The sequence below is a fragment of the Neoarius graeffei genome, chromosome 27 (assembly GCF_027579695.1).
Source record: "Neoarius graeffei isolate fNeoGra1 chromosome 27, fNeoGra1.pri, whole genome shotgun sequence".
Lineage (NCBI taxonomy): Eukaryota > Metazoa > Chordata > Actinopteri > Siluriformes > Ariidae > Neoarius > Neoarius graeffei.
In genome coordinates, this window is record NC_083595.1 from 28,465,786 (window position 1) to 28,488,312 (window position 22,527).

Here is a 22,527-nt window from a genome sequence, read left to right on the forward strand (position 1 = left end):
AGGTCTGGGCTCTGGCTGGGCTTTAATTTTCTTCTGGTGCAGCCATTCTTTTGTTGATTTCGATGTATGCTTGGGGTCATTGTCGTGCTGAAAGATGAAATTCCTCTTCATCTTTCTAGCAGACACCTGAAGGTTTTGGGCCAAAATTGACTGGTATTTAGAACTGTTCATAATTCCCTCCACCTTGACTAAAGCCCCTGTTCCAGCTGAAGAAAAACAACCCCAAAACATGATGCTGCCACCACCATGCTTCACCGTGGGTATGGGGTTCTTTTGGTGATGTGCAGTGTTGTTTTTGCGCCAAACATACCTTTTGGAATTGTTGCCAAAAAGTTCAACCTTGGTTTCATCAGACCATAACACATTTTCCCACATGCTTTTGGGAGAGTTGATGTATTTTCTTTTGCAAAATTTAGCCGGGCCTGGATGTTTTTCTTTGACCCTACCTCATAGTCCAGACATATGGAGAATACGGGAGATTGTTGTCACATGTAGTACACAACCAGTACTTGCCAGAAGCTCCTTCAGTGTTGCTGTAGGCCTCTCGGCAGCCTCCCTGACCAGTTTTCGTCGTCTTTTCATCAATTTTGGAGTGACGTCCAGTTCTCGGTAATGTCACTGTTGTCCCATATTTTCTCCACTTCTTGATGACTGTCTTCACTGGGCTCCATGGTATATCTAATGCCGTGGAAATGTTTTTGTACCCTTCTGACTGATACCTTTCAACAATGAGATCCCTGGGATGCTTTGTAAGCTCTCTGTGAACCCTGGCTTTTGCTGGAGGAGGCAACTGACTAAATGTCTGAACTTTATTTGGGGTTAATCAGAGTCATTTTAATTGATGGCAGGTGTGAACCCAAAAAGACTGAATGCTGTAATTAAATCAAAAGGTGCTTCAACAAAGTATTAGTTTAAGGGTGTGCACACTTATGCAACCAGCTTATTGTATGGTTTTTTTTTTATTTTGTATGTTTTCCCCCTAACAGATTTGTTTGTTTTTCAACTGAATTGTACAGGTTATAGGTCACATTAAAGGTGGGAAAAGTTTTGAAATTATTTATCGTGGTCTCATTGTTTTAACATCAGAAAAACATTTTAAATGGGGTGGGTACACTTTTTATAGCCACTGTAAATCTCTTATCAAAGCTGACTTCTGGGATATAGTGAAGGAACAGCACACACCAAGCTGAAGTCTTACCTCCAATCACCTCCACAAACTCCGAGCCAGCCATGGCGAGGAAGGGCACCTGGGCTTCAGTGGCTACTGCCTTCGCCAGCAGTGTTTTGCCACAGCCTGGTGGCCCAAGCAGCAGCGCACCCTTGGGTACCTTCGCTCCCAGGTTTAAGTATCTGTCTGGATTCTGCAAATACAAAAACACATGGTCACTTCCAATTCAACAGTTTCTTTTGGGATTGTTATTTAGGGGTACTTTTTGGTCCAATGCTCGAAAAACAAATTAGGGTGTTTATACCTTCAGGTAGTCCACAAACTCTTTCACCTCCATCTTGGCTTCGTGCATCCCAGCGACATCTTTGAAGCTCACACCTTTCCCAGACTTTCCATCAACGACGGTGAACTTTGCTGCTTTTAACTGATTCTAGGTCCACACAAATCAACAAACAAACCAATAAGAAGAGAAAATAAATGAAACTTACTCCATATACACTCAAGGACCCATGATACGTTCATTGTTTGAAGATGGGTTCTTAGTTTTGAAGATACAAGGCTGATGCAAAAGCAGCTACCAGTACACCAAACACTATGCCTAAAATCACTGATTCAACTCGATGAAGTTTTATTCGTATAGCACTTAATAGATATTGCCACAAACAGCTTCACAAATATCCAGATGTAGCCTGAGATTACACAATCGCTTCACTTCATATTCTTACAGAATCCCAAATAGACTTGCTTACATGCTTTCAGAATGATAATGTATGACACATTTATCTATAAAAATGGACAAAATCATTTTTTAAACTCTAAAAACAGTCACAGCATCAGTAGGCATATCAGACAGTCGCTGGCCGCGCTATGAAAATTGTGCATGCAGACGCTCATTTAAGTTTCCAAATCTGTCACTGCTTAATTCTTGAATACTTTCTATCGTGAATAGGATCATTAAAAAGCTTACAATTTCTACATTTCTGTGGAAAGTATCTCATTAAGATCTGTTCAGTACTTTGGGAGTAATGGCAGGTTGAAGTTGGTACCACAGAGTACACACTGCTCGCGGGACATCGGGAAACTGCTGGTGCTTTTTGAATCACGGGAAAGCGGTCAGGCTCGCTCTCTTCTGATTGGTTTCTGACTGGATTACTCATATCAAATCAGATAACTTTTATAGGGATGTTCTCTTGCTCTCACCGTTTGTCAGCTAGTTTTGATGTCATGCTTCATTGCAGACTTTGAAGTGAGTTTTCATAGCTTTACCTACTTATTTTTTCAAATCAAACTGATTCGTGTAAATAACTTTTAAAGGAAGCTGTAGTAGTTTTGATGAAAAATATTGAGATCTTCGTGGTTGGAATGATACTTTAAAAAAAAAACCAAAAACGGAAGTCAGAAACGCAAGTGTCAATTTCAATTCAATTGATTGGGATTGTTTATTGGATGTGGCTCACACAGTGTTTGAGGTTCGCCTTGAGAGCTGTGAATATTAATTTAAATAATAATCATTTATATTCTTTAATATAAAACACTTGTAGTCTCTACTTTTGAGAAATACAAAAAGACCTACAGAGCACAAAGAGGGTATTAGAAATATTCTTTTATTACTTCTTAATTGAGTGTACCGATTGAACAGTGGCGGCACGGTGGTGTAGTGGTTAGCGCTGTCGCCTCACAGCAAGAAGGTCCTGGGTTCGAGCCCCGTGCCCGGCGAGGGCCTTTCTGTGCGGAGTTTGCATGTTCTCCCCGTGTCCGCGTGGGTTTCCTCCGGGTGCTCCGGTTTCCCCCACAGTCCAAAGACATGCAGGTTAGGTTAACTGGTGACTCTAAATTGACCATAGGTGTGAATGTGAGTGTGAATGGTTGTCTGTGTCTATGTGTCAGCCCTGTGATGACCTGGCGACTTGTCCAGGGTGTACCCCGCCTTTCGCCCGTAGTCAGCTGGGATAGGCTCCAGCTTGCCTGCAACCCTGTAGAACAGGATAAAGCGGCTAGAGATAATGAGATGAGACGATTGAACGGTTTTACCTAATTAGCATAGTTTATGCTAATTAAATGCTAGTTTGCATAATTTGTTTTTACTAATTTTTCAACCTCTGTATTCAGTATACAACCATGTATGCGCCTGCCAATTTCCATGTAAATATCTTGAATAAAGTTAAGAAAGAACTTTTGATCTCATTGGTTAATAAGGCCCGGTTTGGACCATGTGATCCTCATACAGAATATTATAGCAACTTTCTAAAAATTAAGCCGTTTCTTCAGTCTTTGATTTGTAATAACTCAAGAACAGATAAACATTTTAATTCTGTAAAAAAATATTTTGTTCTGCATTCAATTCTGAATTCAGTGAGCCCAGTTTCAAGTAATTTGGATTGAATTTAAAAATTTTCACCAAATATACCCAGCATCAGAATCAAGGAGGACGTGTAACCCAAAATTTGAAGGTGAAATACAGGTTAAGTGTTAGAATTCATACAGTTCAAATATGATTTGCATATTTAAAATTTTGTAACACAGATGCCTATTTTATGAAAATTATGCGCGAAGCCACATGCAGGGAAGCCACTGCCTAAAGGTTAGGGAAACAGCTTTAGGACCAAAAGGTCACTGGTTCGAGTCCCTGGACTAACAGGAATGGCTGAAGAGCCCTTGAGCAAGGCACCCAACCCCCAACTGCTCCTCCGGCTGCTCTAGGTATGTACATCACGCTGGATAAGAGTGTCTGCTAAATGCAATGAATGTAATGTGATGTGTAAACTGTATTATTGTGTGTTCTTTATTTATTAGAATTATAGCCATTTGTACAAAACTAAACAAGCAAACTTAAACACCACACATCTTGTCTGAGAGTATATTTAGCTGCATACTTTTGATATCTGGACAGTTTTCTTAAAAATGAATGCATTAAGAATCAGAACTTACAAAAGCACTGAATCCGCCCTCTCTTACACCCATCCCTGCCAGACGGAAGATGTACCACAGGATTCCAACGCCGACAGCAGCCATGCCAAGTGCATAGAGGGCACTGCAGCAGTGAAGAGCAAATACAGACTGTTAGCATTAGGGTGTAGCAGAAGACAATGCAGAACAGCATTAAAAATCCTTGATCTAGAAGCCTCCCATTTCCTCACTCATTTAAAGAATTGGTATATACTTCAAGGTGGCAAGCTTTGATCAATATCTGAGTTACAGGCTGAACGTAGGACGCAAGATCGAGGAATTGAAGAGGCAGTAATTATACTATTGGGATGCAGCCTTAAAGTGTGCTTCAATTCAGAAAGCTGATTCTCTCTTAAGAAGTAAAATCTCTCTTTAAAACACATTTTACATAATGTGAGGTTCATCTACGGGTTACTACAGTTCATCTAAGCATGTATACCCTTCCTTTTACTGTAAAAACAAACAGATCACTATTAGGCCATGGCAAAAATTATTACACACCATATACATCACCTTTTTTACTGACATAGTGCCGGGGATGGTTCAGCTTACGGGTATTTTATCATACAAAGATAAATTATTATTATTATAACACACACACACACACACACACACACACACACACACACACACACACACACACACACACACATCAAAACATCACAATGATCATGTGCAGACTGAGAGAGACATTTATATTGCTTATCTATTCGTTTTAACGGTAGCATGAACAACAAAGCTCAGATTTAGTGCACTGTAATTGCTAGTGAGTTATTTCCTCCTCAAACCATCGATTAATCATTGCAATACTAAATTTAACAATAATTTTTAAAATTATTCATTCACATTACAGCCATGTTTAAAAAAAAGTTGGTATCCTGTGTAAAATAGAAAAAAAAAAAAACCAAGCTCAACTGTGAGCTACCGCTCACTTACGTAGCCCCCCCGCTCTCGCTTATATCAGAACGCAAGCAATCGAAGGAATAGGACACTTATTATGAATGTTGACTTCAACAAATAATTAACCCTGAAACAAGTAAGTAAAGAGCACTGTCTCTCCCCAGGAATTTCAAATAGCATCCTGGTAAACTGTCATTTTGAAATTGCATTTTGCTTCTTGAAATAGCATCAAAATCCACCCTATATGTTTCATAAATACATTCAGTCGGTAAACAGGAAGTTGATGTGCGACAGACCTGAAAACGGTATACAGGGTATCGAACCCCAAGCTGAAGTTTAGTATTAAATATTAAGCAGTTGTGATTTGTAGTTGCTGAGAAAAGTGTGATGAAAATGTTGTAAATCCACCCTATATGTTTCGTAAATACATTCAGTCGGTAAACAGGAAGTCAATGGGTGACAGACCTGAAAAACGGTATACATAGTATAGAACTCCAAGTTGAAGTTTGGTACCAAGTGGCTATGATTTGTGGTTGCTGAGAAAATGAGTGTTTTGGACGGACGGAGATACGGATGGACAGAGGTAAACCAGTATACCATTAAAAAAAAAAAAACAGAATGTGATGATTTGCACATTATGGAAACACTACATTTCCTTGGAAATAATACACAGACAACATATCAAAATGTTGAAACTGAGAAACATGTCTGTCTTTTGAAAAACATCTGCTCATTTTGAATTTAATACCTGCAACATGTCTCAAAAAAGTTGGGACAGGGGCATGTTTACCACTATGTTGCTCTGTAAATATTTGGGAACTGAGATGACGAGTTGCTGTAGTTTTGAAAGTAAACTGTCCCATTCTTGTCTGATATAGGATTTCAGCTGCTCAACAGTTTGGGGTCTCCTTTGCAGTATTTTCCTTTTAATAATGCACCAAATAATTTCAATGGGTGACAGGTCTGGACTGCAGGCAGGCCAGTTTAGCACCTGGACTCTTATTACAACTGCACAGCTTTGTAGTAAATGTGCAGAATGCAGTTTGGCATTGTCTTGGTGAAATAAGCAAACCCTTCCCTGAAAAGATGCTTTCTGGATGGCAGCATATGTAGAAAATGCACCACATAACATCATAGATGCTCGCTTTTGAACTGTGCATTGGTAAGCCAGATGATCCCTCTCCGGTTTAGACTGGAGGATACGGCGTCAATGTAAATAAAATCAGGCTAGCAGGATTTTGTTGCTTGAACCAAACTGTATTTGCCAGCCAAGAACCAATTCTTCTGTGGTGGAAATGCATGGAATTATTCCTAATTTGTTCCCGAGCTCACAGCCAGCAGCATCTCGGTGGAAAATGAATCGGTTACAAAGCTTAAAGTCTTGAAAATACAGTGTTCGTATGTCTAGGATTTGTACAATACACAAAACAAAATCACTACTTAAGGTTAGGAAGCAGTACAGCTAGCTAAATCCCCAAGACTACATCTGAGGTTAGCTACAATGTATAGACAAAGATTTATGGACACCTAACAATCACACCCATATGGGTTTATTGAACACCCCATTCCAAAGTTGGTCCCCCACTTTGCTGTGATAACAGCCTTCAGTCTTATGAAAAGGCTTTCCATGAGATTTTGGAGTGTAACTGTGGGAATTTTTTCATTCAGCCACAAGAGTATTAGTGAGGGCAGGCATTGGTGTCAGGTGAGGAGGCCCGCACTCCAGGTTCGGTTTGCATTCCAGTCCATCCCTAATGGCGTTTAGGGCTCTGTACAGGCCACTCAAGTTGTTCTAATGTAAACTTGGCAAACCATGTCTTCATGGCATGTGCTTTGTGTACAGGAGCACTGTCATGCTGGAACAGGTTTGGGCCTTTTAGTTCCACTGAAGGGAAATTATTATGCTATAGCAGGGGTGTCCAAACTGATCCATAAAGGGCCGTGTGGCTGCAGGTTTTCATTCCAGCCATGCAGCAGCACACCTGACTTGGCTCATTCAATCAACTGAACTGTCTTCACACAGTCAAATAATTGCAGCCACACCCACCCTTGATTAAAGGGTGGGTGTGTCAGTTGATTGAATAAGCCAAATCAGGTGTGCTGCTGCATGGCTGGAATGAAAACCTGCAGCCACATGGCCCTTTATGGATCAGTTTGGACACCCCTGTGCTATAGCATACAAAGACTTTCTAGACAAATCTCTGCTTCCAACTTTGTGGTAACAGTTTGGGGAAGAACCACATATGGGTGTGATGGTCAGGTGTCCACATTCATCTTTTAGATGAACACCTCCAAGTATTTTGGCATTTTATTTTAAATTAGCATTAAAAAAATCCACCAAGAACCAGTATTATTGCAGTTATCCATGCAGTCACATGTTTAACTACTCACTTCCCAAAGAAGCCTGTGCGCTTGTAGGACACCGGTATTCTGTCCTTGGGGTCGATATGGAGTTGCTCCTCTGCAGCACGCAGCTTCTCCTCAAACTTGTCAATGTTGGCCACCTGCATGCGGTACGTCAGGGCGAGTCTCTGGAAAACATAAACATGCTTTAGTGCTATGGAGCAGGTGGAAGAAAATGTCAGAATGACGACAGATGATAAAGAGCTGGTTTTCCTAGGTCAGTGTGCTATGTGAAAAATAAAACATGGTGTGCTGTTATAAGATGCCATGATACAGCCCAACAGGAAGCAGAGTTACTGGTAACCCCCCCAAACTGATTTTCTTACAATCGCATGTCCTGAAATGCTTTATTCCTACAAACCATAGCAATTTGGCAATGATGAAAATTTTCAATGTATTAACGACAAGAAAGCTGTGCAATATCTGTGAGACAAGTTAGTACCCGTTATCAACAATAAACAGGTGTCAGAAAACTGATCAACATCATCTTGGAGATGGCACTCATCAGACTGGAGAATTTCACACCACCGAACTACAAAATAAGAATGATTTTAGCTTGAGGAGTCGGTGGGATGTTGACCTGAGCTTCAAACTAGCACACTGACCCATCAATCAAGCTTTAACTTAACCAGGTTCAACACTGAGGAGAATACGCACAGGCCTCCCAAAAATCACAGCCCCAGGGTGGAGGTGGATCTCCACAATCTCACTCTCGGGCACCACCTGCACCCATGCCACCTCGCCTTTGGCCAACATCTCATTTACAAAGTCGTTCCAGGAGATGTTCCCCCCATTGGTGGTGAACACGTTCAGCAGGCTCATGCAAACAGCAATGATGAAGAGAATGCGCAGACGCTCCTTGTACATCTGATTCTCCTGCTCACGCCTCTTCTTTTCCTCTGAAAGAAATTTAAACCTATTATTAAGAATTATGCAACATTAAGAAGCAGCTAATGAAATCTTGTTCTGAACAAGATTGGAATCAGTCCATCCAAGATACCTTCTTCTTCTTTGGGCGATTTCTTTTTCAACCCATCTTTCTTCTGTTGTCTACCAGAGGATGTGCTGAAATAACTGACAGCATCTGATTGGAAGAAAACAGAAATCGGGTAGTACTAATACTGGCAAGTGATACAGAATCCAATCCAGATATTCCACAGTAGAAAAATGGTATTCAACATGTGCATATACACAGCTGTACACAATGGACGTACAGAAATCATACACATTCTAAAGTACGCTGCCAGGCTTGTTTACAAAAAGAAACACCACCAACTCATCATATATATATATATATATATATATATATATATATATATATATATATATACATACATACACACACACACACACACACACACACACACACAGGATTTTTAGTTATTAGAAGAAACATAGGAGTGCCTGGGACTTGAACTTAGCCATGAAATCAAAAATGCCACTGAATTCACACTTGGCAGTTCAGCTCTTTTTTTGGATGCATACCCTCCCAATATCCCAGTATATAATGTACAACCCCGATTCCAAAAAAGTTGGGACAAAGTACAAATTGTTAATAAAAACGGAATGCAATAATTTACAAATCTCAAAAACTGATATTGTATTCACAATAGAACATAGACAACATATCAAATGTCGAAAGTGAGACATTTTGAAATTTCATGCCAAATATTGGCTCATTTGAAATTTCATGACAGCAACAGATCTAAAAAAAGTTGGGACAGGGGCAATAAGAGGCTGGAAAAGTTAAAGGTACAAAAAAGGAACAGCTGGAGGACCAAATTGCAACTCATTAGGTCAACTGGCAATAGGTCATTAACATGACTGGGTATAAAAAGAGCATCTTGGAGTGGCAGCGGCTCTCAGAAGTAAAGATGGGAAGAGGATCACCAATCCCCCTAATTCTGCACAGACAAATAGTGGAGCAATATCAGAAAGGAGTTCGACAATGTAAAACTGCAAAGAGTTTGAACATATCATCATCTACAGTGCATAATATCATCAAAAGATTCAGAGAATCTGGAAGAATCTCTGTGCGTAAGGGTCAAGGCCGGAAAACCATACTGGGTGCCCGTGATCTTCGGGCCCTTAGACGGCACTGCATCACATACAGGCATGCTTCTGTATTGGAAATCACAAAATGGGCTCAGGAATATTTCCAGAGAACATTATCTGTGAACACAATTCACCGTGCCATCCGCTGTTGCCAGCTAAAACTCTATAGTTCAAAGAAGAAGCCGTATCTAAACACGATCCAGAAGCGCAGACGTCTTCTCTGGGCCGAGGCTCATTTAAAATGGACTGTGGCAAAGTGGAAAACTGTTCTGTGGTCAGACGAATCAAAATGTGAAGTTCTTTATGGAAATCAGGGACGCCGTGTCATTCGGACTAAAGAGGAGAAGGACGACCCGAGTTGTTATCAGCGCTCAGTTCAGAAGCCTGCATCTCTGATGGTATGGGGTTGCATTAGTGTGTGTGGCATGGGCAGCTTACACATCTGGAAAGACACCATCAATGCTGAAAGGTATATCCAGGTTCTAGAGCAACATATGCTCCCATCCAGACGACGTCTCTTTCAGGGAAGACCTTGCATTTTCCAACATGACAATGCCAAACCACATACTGCATCAATTACAGCATCATGGCTGTGTAGAAGAAGGGTCCGGGTACTGAACTGGCCAGCCTGCAGTCCAGATCTGTCACCCACAGAAAACATTTGGCGCATCATAAAACGGAAGATACGACAAAAAAGACCTAAGACAGTTGAGCAACTAGAATCCTACATTAGACAAGAATGGGTTAACATTCCTATCCCTAAACTTAAGCAACTTGTCTCCTCAGTCCCCAGACGTTTACAGACTGTTGTAAAGAGAAAAGGGGATGTCTCACAGTGGTAAACATGGCCTTGTCCCAACTTTTTTGAGATGCGTTGTTGTCATGAAATTTAAAATCACCTAATTTTCCTCTTTAAATGATACATTTTCTCAGTTTAAACATTTGATATGTCATCTATGTTCTATTCTGAATAAAATATGGAATTTTGAAACTTCCACATCATTGCGTTCCGTTTTTATTTACAATTTGTACTTTGTCCCAACTTTTTTGGAATCGGGGATGTATATATATATATATATATATATATATATAAATAAGTAAAAACATAAAATGTGCCAAAAGGTGGACTTCATACCATGAACAGGTGATGTTCAGTGACACAGTACAGATCATGCATGTAAACATCTGGTCATTTAGCACAAAAGTCTTTTCGCACAACTCTCATTTCAATGTGAAATGGTCACAATAGCCCAAATAAAATACTCTCCTTGATATAGCAAGGAGTTTAAGGATGAGAAGCCAGAATTACAGTCAAATATTAAGCTTTCTTTTTCTGCTGCTCTGCATGTTATGGATCCGTTGTTGACAAGTTATTCCTTAAACATGGACATGAAATCCAGTTCTTTGGTGTGTTTAGATATTTGTAGTTAAGGTCATAAGAAACCTTGAGTTGTGGGCACCATAACTTCACTGTTACTTCTGATCAGATCACAAACTCCACTGACAGTCAATAATTTACACATTTCCCAAAATAATTCACTGGGGGATTACGTCTCTTGCCCTGATTGACAATGTGTGTTTTGCCGACTAAGAGTGAAATCTAATCCTAACGAGTGCACTGAGTGCGCAATATCCCCCGCTGGCAGCTATGCCGCAACTCTGGTACAATGCAACTGAATTGAACAAAATTGGAATAATGTGCATTCCTGACATATAACAAAGAATCCTGCCAAGTTTTGTGAAATTCCTCCAAAAATTGAGAGTTGATTTTAGAAGCTTGATGGACATCACCACAACATAATCCCCCTTCGGGCCTTTCGGCCAGCGGGGGATAAAAATTGTGAGAGGAGTTGATTTCAGAACGAAATACACACCCTCATGAAATTGTCAAAGTATAATTTTGTTAATCAAGGGCTGTAACGCTGGTAAAATGTGACCGAATTTAACGAAATTGCAATATGCGCATTACTGACATAGAACAAAGAATCCTGCCAACTTTCATGAAATTCTTCCAAAAATTGAGAGAGGAGTTGATTTCAGAAGCTTCCAGGGACAGACAGACATCGCCACGACATAATCCCCCTTCGGGCCTTTCGACACTAGGCCAAATGTGTTTAAACTGAATCAGTTATTCAACTCTTGAAATGTGAAGGAGTTGCGCAAGTTAGCCTGTTTCATCAGGGTAATAATTTGACATTTTTAAAAATCAAAATTTGTAGTTACTGTAGTACACGTAGATCTTATTATTTAGTACTCACTTGTTGCATGTTGGCAAAAATTGTAGCTAGAAATGTTCCCCCCCCATGTTAATATTGTATTGATGAATCTCAAATATGTTGTATGTTAGAAAACATCAAATGTAATTAGTAAACCTTTTTTTTTTTAATCTTTTCAGTCCAACCGTCATTTTGTAAAAAATATTCATTGTGTTTTATGAATGTGTATTTTTTTGTAAATCTCATACCTCCTGGAAAGATCATAGATATCAATAAAATTCATTGTCATTGGCCAGCTGGGGATAAAAACTTACTCAAAATTATTAAGAAGTCTATCACATAACTCTTTTTGTATGTACTTGACTAATAAAGCCACAAAGTCTTTGACTGAAAGACACATTTCTATGAGAAAATGAGGATCATGTTCTCCATAGTAACCGACATTGCAAGATGTAAACAAACTTGGAAGTTGACTGTAGCTGAACCGTGTACTGTGTTAAATTGTTTTGATGGAGGATTGGCGGCTAACATATGGGCAACAAACACGGAGGTTTCAAATGGTAGAGTAGCGAAATACAATCGCTTGTATTTGATCAAAATCTCAGCAACTTCCATTAAAAAAAATTTTTTTAAATCCATTAAACATCTTTAAACATGATCAGTAGCTATTTATAATAAAATGTTCTTAGACCTTGTGCGAAAGGACTTTTGTGCTAAATGACCATAAACTCAGGACTCAAATTTGTCTGATGTTTCACACAGCTTAGCACCAGAAGCTTGGTGGATGTCACAATCATATCATCTATGATTATCAAAAACTCAGCTTTGAAATTAGTGTTAAATGGAGAAATGAGGATGGTGATATGCACGTCCCAAATCTCATGTGGTTCTCTATCTATGGGCTGAGCGAGAGAGATTACTCCAAGAGAGTAAATAGCAATTTTAATGCTGCCTTTGTTCACACCATGTTCAGCTACATATAAATGAAATCTAAGAGAAATGTATAAAAAGTTATATAGTTATATAACTGATAAAGCTGCCAAGTTTAAATTTTCAACAACATGAAAAAAGGACAGAGATTTTCGCTTTGATGTTTCTGGGCAATATAATTTAGAGCCCAGCACTCCCACGGGAGTCCCGTGGGACCCGACGCAAAGCAGTGTGGCGCGGGACAAATTTTGAAAGCTCATTGTGGGCGCGGGCGGGAGGGGGAGTGCACAATGCGGGAGCGGGCGGGAGAGGTGATAAGCTGCAGTCCTGCTAACTAAAAACGTGTTTAAAATAAAATTTATAAAATTATTAATTTATGTCCATCATATATAATTTGTGCTGAATATTTTATTTGGCATTAATAAAAACATTTTAAGATGCCTAAATTTGCAGATGTGGTCTAATCTTGCGTACGTTTCTGATTCCTTTCCGCTCTTCCGTGTTTGAAATCTCCGATCATGGCAGAAGAGCAGAGCTCCTCTAGTGAAGCTCACAGTGCTTCAGAAGTAAGTGCTGCTTTAAAAAGAGGTTGGAATCATAACGCCACAGACTCGGAAGTGGGAGTGCAAGTGCGCAAAGCGAGAGCTGTCAATCATGAGCACATGCAGCGCTCAACTTGGAATGTGTCAGCAGAATGTCAGAGTCTAAACAATAAATTTACAATAAACCTAACAATGCCACCTATAAATGCACAACATGTAGATCTACATAACGTTATCTGTGCCATCTCACAGCAGTTTGCTTAGCTATTTTTAATCAGGGCAAATAGCCTTATAGTCAAAACTAGTATATGATGCTTTAATTTATGGAGATGCCTTTTGTTTACACGTGATTTCCAAATAAGGGATATTGCAATTTTATATTAGTCTAAATGAACATCTACACCAAGTTGCAAGCATCAGGGGAAGATTATGGACGCACCAAATTTGGCTTAATGGTCATTTAATGGTGAAATGCCGCTCGCGCTGTCAGCCAACTTCGGGTTGTTTCTCTGAATTCTGACAATAAACGAGACCATCCGAACACATCTGAAAACATCATGGTTTGAACTGTGTTGGTTCAAATCAACTTGGTTCAGACCAAGTTGGTACTACAGCTTTGGGAAACAGTCATTTTTTTGGATGTTAGTTAGTTCAAACTTGCATCGTACCATATTGGTTTAATGCTAACTTGATTGGTTGTTTGGGAAACGCACCCCTGAACGTGAGCTGTAGATATTTATGCTCAAATCCACTCCAAGTAGGGGGCGGGGCACCATCACGCTGTGTCTTTAAATTATATTAATTTCTTATAGGCCTACTTGTATTTCCTAGAAAGTAAATGTGAGGAGTGACATATAAGCTATGTGCAATGTACAATATTTTTAATATCCACTGTAGATGTTGGTAGGTGTGTTGGGTATCTCTGTAAAGCCTCAGCTGCGCATGCCGCCTGGCAACGCGCACCCTCGCTACGTGCGCTAGGTGAAGGATCGGTCAGTGGAGAGCTCAGCTAAGCTCAGCATGTTTAATTCCCCAAGCCAATGACAAGAACTTTCGTGAGAAATAACGCGAACGTCTGCATCATGCGGGATTTGCAGGCGGGAGCGGGACAAAATATGGCAGGCGCAGGCGGGAGCGGGACTGAAAATCATAATTCTTTGCGGGAGCAGTACTGAAAATTCTGTCCCGCGCAGACCGCTAACATAATTTACGTTTGTTTTATTACCTTAAAGAGACACAGAAATGGTGGCTGATGAGAGATCAACTGTTTATCATGAAAACAATGATCTACAACATTAAATGTACCTAAATGGATAAAATGTATGACACATCATTGCTTAATAAATAATTGTTAGCACTGACAACACTGCAGGGGTTTCAGAAGAATAAAATACTTAGGGATGTGCTGTTATTGGAAAGTAATCAACATTGAGGTGGTAACTGTAACTCCACTTGGAGTCAGACCACATCAACCCCACCCCACTGTTGATTATTTTCCTAAAACAAGTTTGTTTTTGATACAGTTTCTTCATTCGCTGTGTACTGGACATTTTAGTGTCTCATCTGGTCATGAAGAAACACATTAGCTTAAATGAGTGAATTACAGCAGGAAGCAACTCAACACTGCCCACTAATCCATGCAAGAAGTACACACACAACATTACCGTTTCACTTATTACCTACCAAGACTCCTCCATAATCCCACTGGATCAGTAAGTAAACTTTTCCGAGCGATAACTTTGCTCAGCCCTAGAAATGTTGGACTTAGGGGTCTGTTCAGGATTTCCTGTTTAAAAAAAAAAAAAAAGTGTTATCATTCACTTTATAGAGATATAATTACACACACACACACACACACACACACACACACACACACGATGCTGGCATATACATTCGATATCACACAACAGGAAGGCTTTTCAACATCCGTCGATTTGCTGCTGTAACTAAGACATCCGTGGCTCTGATTCGGGATCTCCTTTATGCTGACAACTGTGACCTTGTTACCCACAGTGAGAGATTTGCAGCTCCTTATGGACTGCTTTTCAACCACCTGTGATGAATTTGGACTTACTATCAGTCTCAAGAAAAAACAGTCATCATGCTACAACCAGCACCAAGCAAGTCATACACCCCACCATCAATATTCATCAAGGGTAAATGACTAGAAGTCGTAGACACGTTTGCGTACCTCGGTAGTACATTATCTAGATCCAACACAATTGAAGAGATCTCTTATAGACTCTCAAAGGTATGCGATGCATTTGGTAAACTGGAATCAAGGCTCTGGTCACAATCAGACATCAAAGCAGCAACAAAAGTCGATGTGGATCATGCGCATGCATATTAATAATCATGCTGTACAGCTGTGAGACATGGACAACTTACCGCAGGCATATACAATGTCTTGAGCGTTTTCATCAGCGTTGTCTGCGTAATATTCTAAAGATCTCATAGCGATCTCATATGCCTGATACAAGAATGCTGCAGTTGGCAAATACAAGTATCGAGTCCATGGTTATGAAAAACTTAGATGGTCTGGTCACCTTGTCCGCCTAGAAGATACTTGTATGCCTAAGCAGGTTATGTTTGGTGAGTTAGCACAAGGAAAACGACCGCAGTGCAAGCCCTGCAAGCGCTTTAAAGACAAAGACACATTGATGTAGACACCTGGGAAGACCTTGCATCAGCTCGGCAGGTGTGGAGAAATCTGATTGCTACTGCTATCAAAGATTTTGAGAACAGAGGAGGAGTATGCACAACAAAAACCATGCAGGCAGATACAGTTAGGTCCATAAATATTTGGACAGAGACAACATTTTTCTAATTTTGATTCTGTACATAACCACAATGAATTTTGAACAAAACAATTCAGATGCAGTTGAAGTTCAGACTTTCAGCTTTAATTCAGTGGGTAGAAACAAAATGATTGCATAAAAATGTGAGGAACTAAAGCATTTTTAAACACAATCCCTTCAGTTCAGGGGCTCAAAAGTAATTGGACAAATTAAATAATTGTAAATAAAATGTTCATTTCTAATACTTGGTTGAAAACCCTTTGTTGGCAATGACTGCCTGAAGTCTTGAACTCATGGACATCACCAGACGCTGTGTTTCCTCCTTTTTAATGCTCTGCCAGGCCTTTACTGCAGCGGTTTTCAGTTGCTGTTTGTTTGTGGGCCTTTCTGTCTGAAGTTTAGTCTTTAACAAGTGAAATGCATGCTCAATTGGGTTGAGATCAGATGACTGACTTGGCCATTCAAGAATATTCCTCTTCTTTGCTTTAATAAACTCCTGGGTTGCTTTGGCTTTATGTTTTGGGTCATTGAAACACCGACCAATCAGTTTGGCTGCATTTGGCTGGATTTGAGCACACAGTATGTCTCTGAATACCTCAGAATTCATCCGGCTGCTTCTGTCCTGTGTCACATCATCAATAAACACTAGTGACCCAGTGCCACTGGCAGCCATGCATGCCCAAGCCATCACACTGTCTCCGCCGTGTTTTACAGATGATGTGGTATGCTTTGGCTCATGAGCTGTACCACGCCTTCGCCATACTTTTTTCTTTCTATCATTCTGGTAGAGGTTGATCTTGGTTTCATCTGTCCAAAGAATGTTCCTCCAGAACTGTGCTGGCTTTTTTAGATGTTTTTTAGCAAAGTCCAATCTAGCCTTTTTATTCTTGAGGCTTATGAGTGGCTTGCACCGTGCAGTGAACCCTCTGTATTTACTTTCATGCAGTCTTCTCTTTATGGTAGATTTGGATATTGATACGCCTACCTCCTGGAGAGTGTTGTTCACTTGGTTGGCTGTTGTGAAGGGGTTTCTCTTCACCATGGAAATTATTCAGCGATCATCCACCACTGTTGTCTTCTGTGGGCGTCCAGGTCTTTTTGCATTGATGAGTTCACCAGTGCTTTCTTTCTTTCTCAGGATGTACCAAACTGTAGATTTTGCTACTCCTAATATTGTAGCAATTTCTCAGATGGGTTTTTTCTGTTTTCGCAGCTTAAGGATGGCTTGTTTCACCTGCATGGAGAGCTCCTTTGACCGCATGTTTTCTTCACAGCAAAATCTTGCAAATGCAAGCACCACACCTCAAGTCAACTCCAGGCCTTTTATCTGCTTAATTGAGAATGACATAACGAAGGAATTGCCCACACCTGCCCATGAAATAGCCTTTGAGTCAATTGTCCAATTACTTTTGGTCCCTTTAAAAACAGGGTGGCACATGTTAAGGAGCTGAAACTCCTAAACCCTTCATCCAATTTTAATGTGGATACCCTCAAATGAAAGCTGAAAGTCTGGACTTTATGTCCATGTCCATTATATAACTATAACCTGAATATGTTTCAGTAAATAGGTAAAAAAAACAAAAAATTTGTGTCAGTGTCCAAATATATATGGACCTAACTGTATATGAGAGATGTCACCCCTCTACCAGAGCGAGGCTCAAAGGAGTCTCTTACGTGTGACCAATGTGGCCGCATCTGCTTCTCAAAATCAGGTTCTCAGCCACAAACCGAGTCATCAGGAGGTCAATTACCAATATGACATCCCCGATGAGCATACATGCATGATGCACATAAAGTGTGTTGATCAGCCAGCGGACTCAAGAGCCATCATCAAAGTCAACATCTGAAAAGGCAAGCTGCTGCAGGAAGATTGATGCCAGCAATGTGGAAAGAACTGCAAGACTCTTGCAGGTCTCAAAAGCCATGGGAGGTATTACCAGCAACAAGAAAACAAACAAACAAACAAAAACTTTTAGACGCTCCAAAAGTTTGAGTACAAGAAATGGTCTTACTCGATCACGAATTGACTTCCACTGTGTGCACGTGTGTGTGTGTGTGTGTATTATATATAATATATAAATAAATAAATAAATAAACAAACACACACGAGCCCTGGGACAGATTTAAGGTTTAAAGAATCTAGGAACAGGTGTAGCAAGGCAGTGAGAGAAGCTAAACGACTGTACTCTGAAAAATTCCAACATCAATTCTCAGCCAAATCTGTCTGGAAAGGGCTCAGACAAATCAACAACTCCAAACCTACAACCTCCCACTCTGTTAACAACTTGCACCTGGCCAGAATGAGTTCTACTGTCACTTGGGACTGGCCTGATAACATCCCCTGTGACTCCACACTCCAGCTCACCACCTCTACTGCTGCCGGGGCCTCTCTACAACCTCCCACCCAGGAGCCTCCCCACCAGACTCAACTCTCTCCATTCTGGAGAGGGACGTTAAAGGAGATATGCAGAACCTTTAATTTTTAAATACACTTCTGAGTGGATAGTATCTCCATCCTTGACGCTTGTATGCTGCATAATTGGGAATTTGAAATAATTATAGAATATATTTTTTGAGAGTTAAAAATTGACCGCAAAGTTGGCATTCGAGCTGCCCCACTGAGCCAGCCAGCCCTGGGTGGGTGAAGTCACAGAGGGAACCGGTGCTATAGACCAAAGCCAGACTCGGCAGGCAAGAGTGGTTGCAATGGCCTCTTCGTTCGGATTTATTGGAGATTCTTCGGATTCCTCAGATAGTAATACATCAGACTGTGACAGTCCTGAAATTGGAGTGTGTGTACATGCTACTGCTATACACGTAGAAGCGTATCAGTTCGAACCATCGGAAAGTCAATCCAATAGTAATATGTCGACCACGGAGGCTCCCACCTTACGAAATAAAGCCAGAGAACAAAGCCGTCTTGAGAATTGGATGGAATTGAATTGACCGTCTCATGGGACTCTCATTAAAACAGGATGGGTGTTATAACTTATGCAACATACATGTACATGCATGCATTTTCACTGATAAAACGTGAAAGGCTAATTAAATAATCAGATGAACTGAGAATCACATTCTGAAGCAAATTAAATAAATCTTATACCGCTAACTGAATGCAAGTTACATGTATTAATCTAAATGCAGGTAAACAACAAGCGTTGTTTTTGTTGTGAGGTAACCAAATGAGAGTCACATTTTACCCGTCTGCGTTCTCGTTTCCCAAAGGCCGAGCTTGTGGCTGATTGCTTCAAAACAGTCTGACTTTCAGTTCTTCGTTCATTCGCTTCTTCCACATAAGGGCGAGATATTGCTGCTGAGGCAAGCATATCCAGCTGAGAAATCTGACAACTGGTCCACTCATTCTCCATATGGAGTACTCCGCCATTACTGCTCGGCTCACGCTCCGGGGGAACTGGTGCAACTGAACTTACTTTCCTTTTAGTTTTCTTTTCCTTTAATTGTTGGTACTGCATCCTCTTTCAATACAGGCTTATAGCCAACGCTCCTCAACAGATCAGAGGTTTTGTACGAGTCCTCAGTAAAATGTGCAGAGCAGAGGAGAGACCACTTCATAGGCACCCAATCCATGAATTTCTCGCAAAATGCATCCAAATCTTTGCAGTTTGAACATTCTTGGGCCATGAATGCAACATAAATCCACCTTCTGTTATGTTGCTGCACCCGCCAGCAACACATCTACGTGGCATGGTGATAAATTAGCTCAAAATGGAGGATTGAAGTTGTAGTCAGCTGTGTTTCAGTATAGCGGAAATGGTGAGGAGACTGATAGCCGGTGACGTCACAGATCTCAAGGTCATTCACTCAGACCGCTACCTATATGAAAATCACTTTAATCGTAAAAATTATTACATTAGATTTATTGTTAATGCTTAAAACTATTTCTATGCCATTCTTGAGGTCTGAAGGCATTTATAAACAAAAAGTGAGGCCATGGTTCTGCGTATATGCTTTAAAGGAACAGTCCACCGTACTTCCATAATGAAATATGCTCTTATCTGAATTGAGACGAGCTGCTCCATACCTCTCCGAGCTTTGCGCGACCTCCCAGTCAGTCAGACGCGCTGTCACTCCTGTTAGCAATGTAGCTAGGCTCAGCATGGCCAATGGTATTTTTGGGGGCTGTAGTTAGATGTGACCAAACTCTTCCACGTTTTTCCTGTTTACATAGGTTTATATGACCAGTGATATGAAACAAGTTCAGTTACACAAATTGAAACGTAGCGATTTTCTATGCTATGGAAAGTCCGCACTATAATGACAGGCGTACTAACACCTTCTGCGCGCTTCGGCAGCGCATTGATATCTGAGCTCCGTATCAATGCGCTGCCGAAGCGCGCAGAAGGTGTTAGTACTCCTGTCATTATAGTGCGGACTTTCCATAGCATAGAAACTCGATACAATTCAATTTGTGTAACTGAACTTGTTTCATATCACTGGTCATATAAACCTATGTAAACAGGAAAAACGTGGAAGAGTTTGGTCGCATCTAACTACAGCCCCAAAAAATACCATTGGCCATGCTGAGCCTAGCTACATTGCTAACAGGAGTGACAGCGCGTCTGACTGCGTCTGACTGACTGGGAGGTCGCGCAAAGCTCGGAGAGGTACGGAGCAGCTCGTCTCAATTCAGATAAGAGCATATTTCATTATGGACGTACGGTGGACTGTTCCTTTAAGCTCTTTAAGAAGCTGAACCCCTGCAAAGCAGCAGGCCCTGACACTGTCTCACCATTTACCTTGAAGCACTATGCTGATCAGCTGTCTCTGGTGTTCACGGACATCTTCAACACCTCACTGGAGACATGCCATGTGCCAATCTGCTTCAAGCCCTCCACCATTATCCCCATCCCCAGAAAGCCAAGGATCACAGGATAAAATGACTACAGACCCATCACCCTGACTTCTGTGGTTATGAAATCCTTTGAGTGCCTTGTGCTTTACCACCTTAAAGCAAATCACTGACCTGCTCCTGGACCCCATGCAGTTCGCCTACAGACCCAATAGATCTGCAGACGATGCGGTCAACGTGGCTTTTCATTTCATCCTCCAGCACCTGGACTTTCCAGGAACCTTTGCTAGGATCCTGTTTGTGGATTTCAGTTCTGCCTTCAACACCATCAGCCCAGCTCTTCTGCAGGACAAGCTCTCCCAGCTGAGTGTGCCTGACTCCACCTGCAGGTGGATCACTGACTTCCTGTCTGACAGGAAGCAGTATGTGGAGCTGGGGAAACACGTCTCTAACTCCCGATCCATCAGCACCGGATCCCTAGCCTGGCTAACGCGACTTCAAAACTCTCCGAGCATTTGGTCTGGCCAAGCTATTAAGCCAAACCGTTTCCCAGAGCCCATGGTTGACCCACCTCCCTGAAATGCCTCAGTTTGCTACTGGTCGAAGCCAGAAAAGGCTGTGACGAAGCTTAAACCAATCACATCACTCTTTCCTCTGACGTATGCGATGCGACGGGGCTAACTGGTAGATTAAACTCTTACCGAAGCCAGTCGGGAGCAAGGCGAAAACGTCCTTCCTTTCAATAAATACCTCCAGGGCTGCTCTTTGCTCCATTTTCAATGAGAACTTCCCATTGAATGCTTTCAATACAGCATCTACCGCTGTGTTAAAGGCTTGCCGCTGCTCCATGTGTTCGTGATGTGAATGAAGCGCTTCCGGCATAGATTCTGTAAACAATCTATGGCTTCCGGTCGCAGTTCTACTATGTCACTGCCTTGAACACGCCTCTACCCAGGGCCGTTGGAGATGCTCAAAGTTGACTGGTTCCCGATTTTTCGGGAGCTTGGAAATGCTGTAGATAGCCTGCCTGGCCAGACTAAGTTCGGAACAGGCCCTCGTGTTGCATCACGCTTAGGATGGGCGGGCCCAGGCTACCGGATCCCCCCCCAAGGAGACAAATACCTGCTCTCTCACCAAGAAAACATAGCAGAGGACGCATTTCCTGCAGCAGTTGAAGTTTGATCTGCCAAAGGCAACGATGGTGCACTTTTACACCACCATCATTGAGTCCATCCTCACCTCCGCCATCATCGTTTGGTACGCTGCTGCCACTGCCAGGGATGAGGGCAGACTGCAGCACATCATTCGCTCTGCTGAGAGGATGATTGGCTGCAACCTTCCATCTCTTCAGGACCTGTACGAGTCCAGGACCCTGAGGAGAGCAGAAAGGACTGTGGCAGACCCTGCTCACCCCAGACACAGACTTTTCAAACCACTCCCCTCTGGTAGGAGGTTGTGGTCCATTAGAACCAAAACCTCACGCCATAAGGCCAGCTTTTTCCCCACTGCTGCTGGCCTCATCAATAAGGTCAGAGACCCCCACTGACTAACCTCATACTTCCAACCTGTGACATTAATGCACTTCCTCTCTGAACTGTGGTTTTGCACATTTCATGGTCATGTCATACATCTTCATTCTATGAACCTTTATTGCAAATTCTGGCACACACTGCACAGCTTGACTATTAATTTAACCCATTGCACATATTTTCTTCTCACACATTCATGTCATGACTCTTCTTCATTTTCATCATGTGAC

At 41.4% G+C, this 22,527-nt stretch overlaps 1 protein-coding gene across 1 annotated transcript in view; it reads right to left on the reverse strand.

Moving 5' to 3' along the window:
* The window catches only part of spg7 (SPG7 matrix AAA peptidase subunit, paraplegin), a 49,123-nt gene that overhangs the window by 19,632 nt on the left and 6,964 nt on the right, over positions 1-22,527 (reverse strand). The window contains exons 2-8 of the mRNA XM_060911738.1: positions 14,844-14,946; positions 8,418-8,501; positions 8,075-8,316; positions 7,406-7,545; positions 4,097-4,199; positions 1,473-1,598; positions 1,199-1,361 (exon numbers count right to left, since the gene is read on the reverse strand). Of these exons, the coding sequence (XP_060767721.1) occupies positions 1,199-1,361; positions 1,473-1,598; positions 4,097-4,199; positions 7,406-7,545; positions 8,075-8,316; positions 8,418-8,501; positions 14,844-14,946 (961 nt within the window). The remainder of the gene's footprint in view (positions 1-1,198; positions 1,362-1,472; positions 1,599-4,096; positions 4,200-7,405; positions 7,546-8,074; positions 8,317-8,417; positions 8,502-14,843; positions 14,947-22,527) is intronic.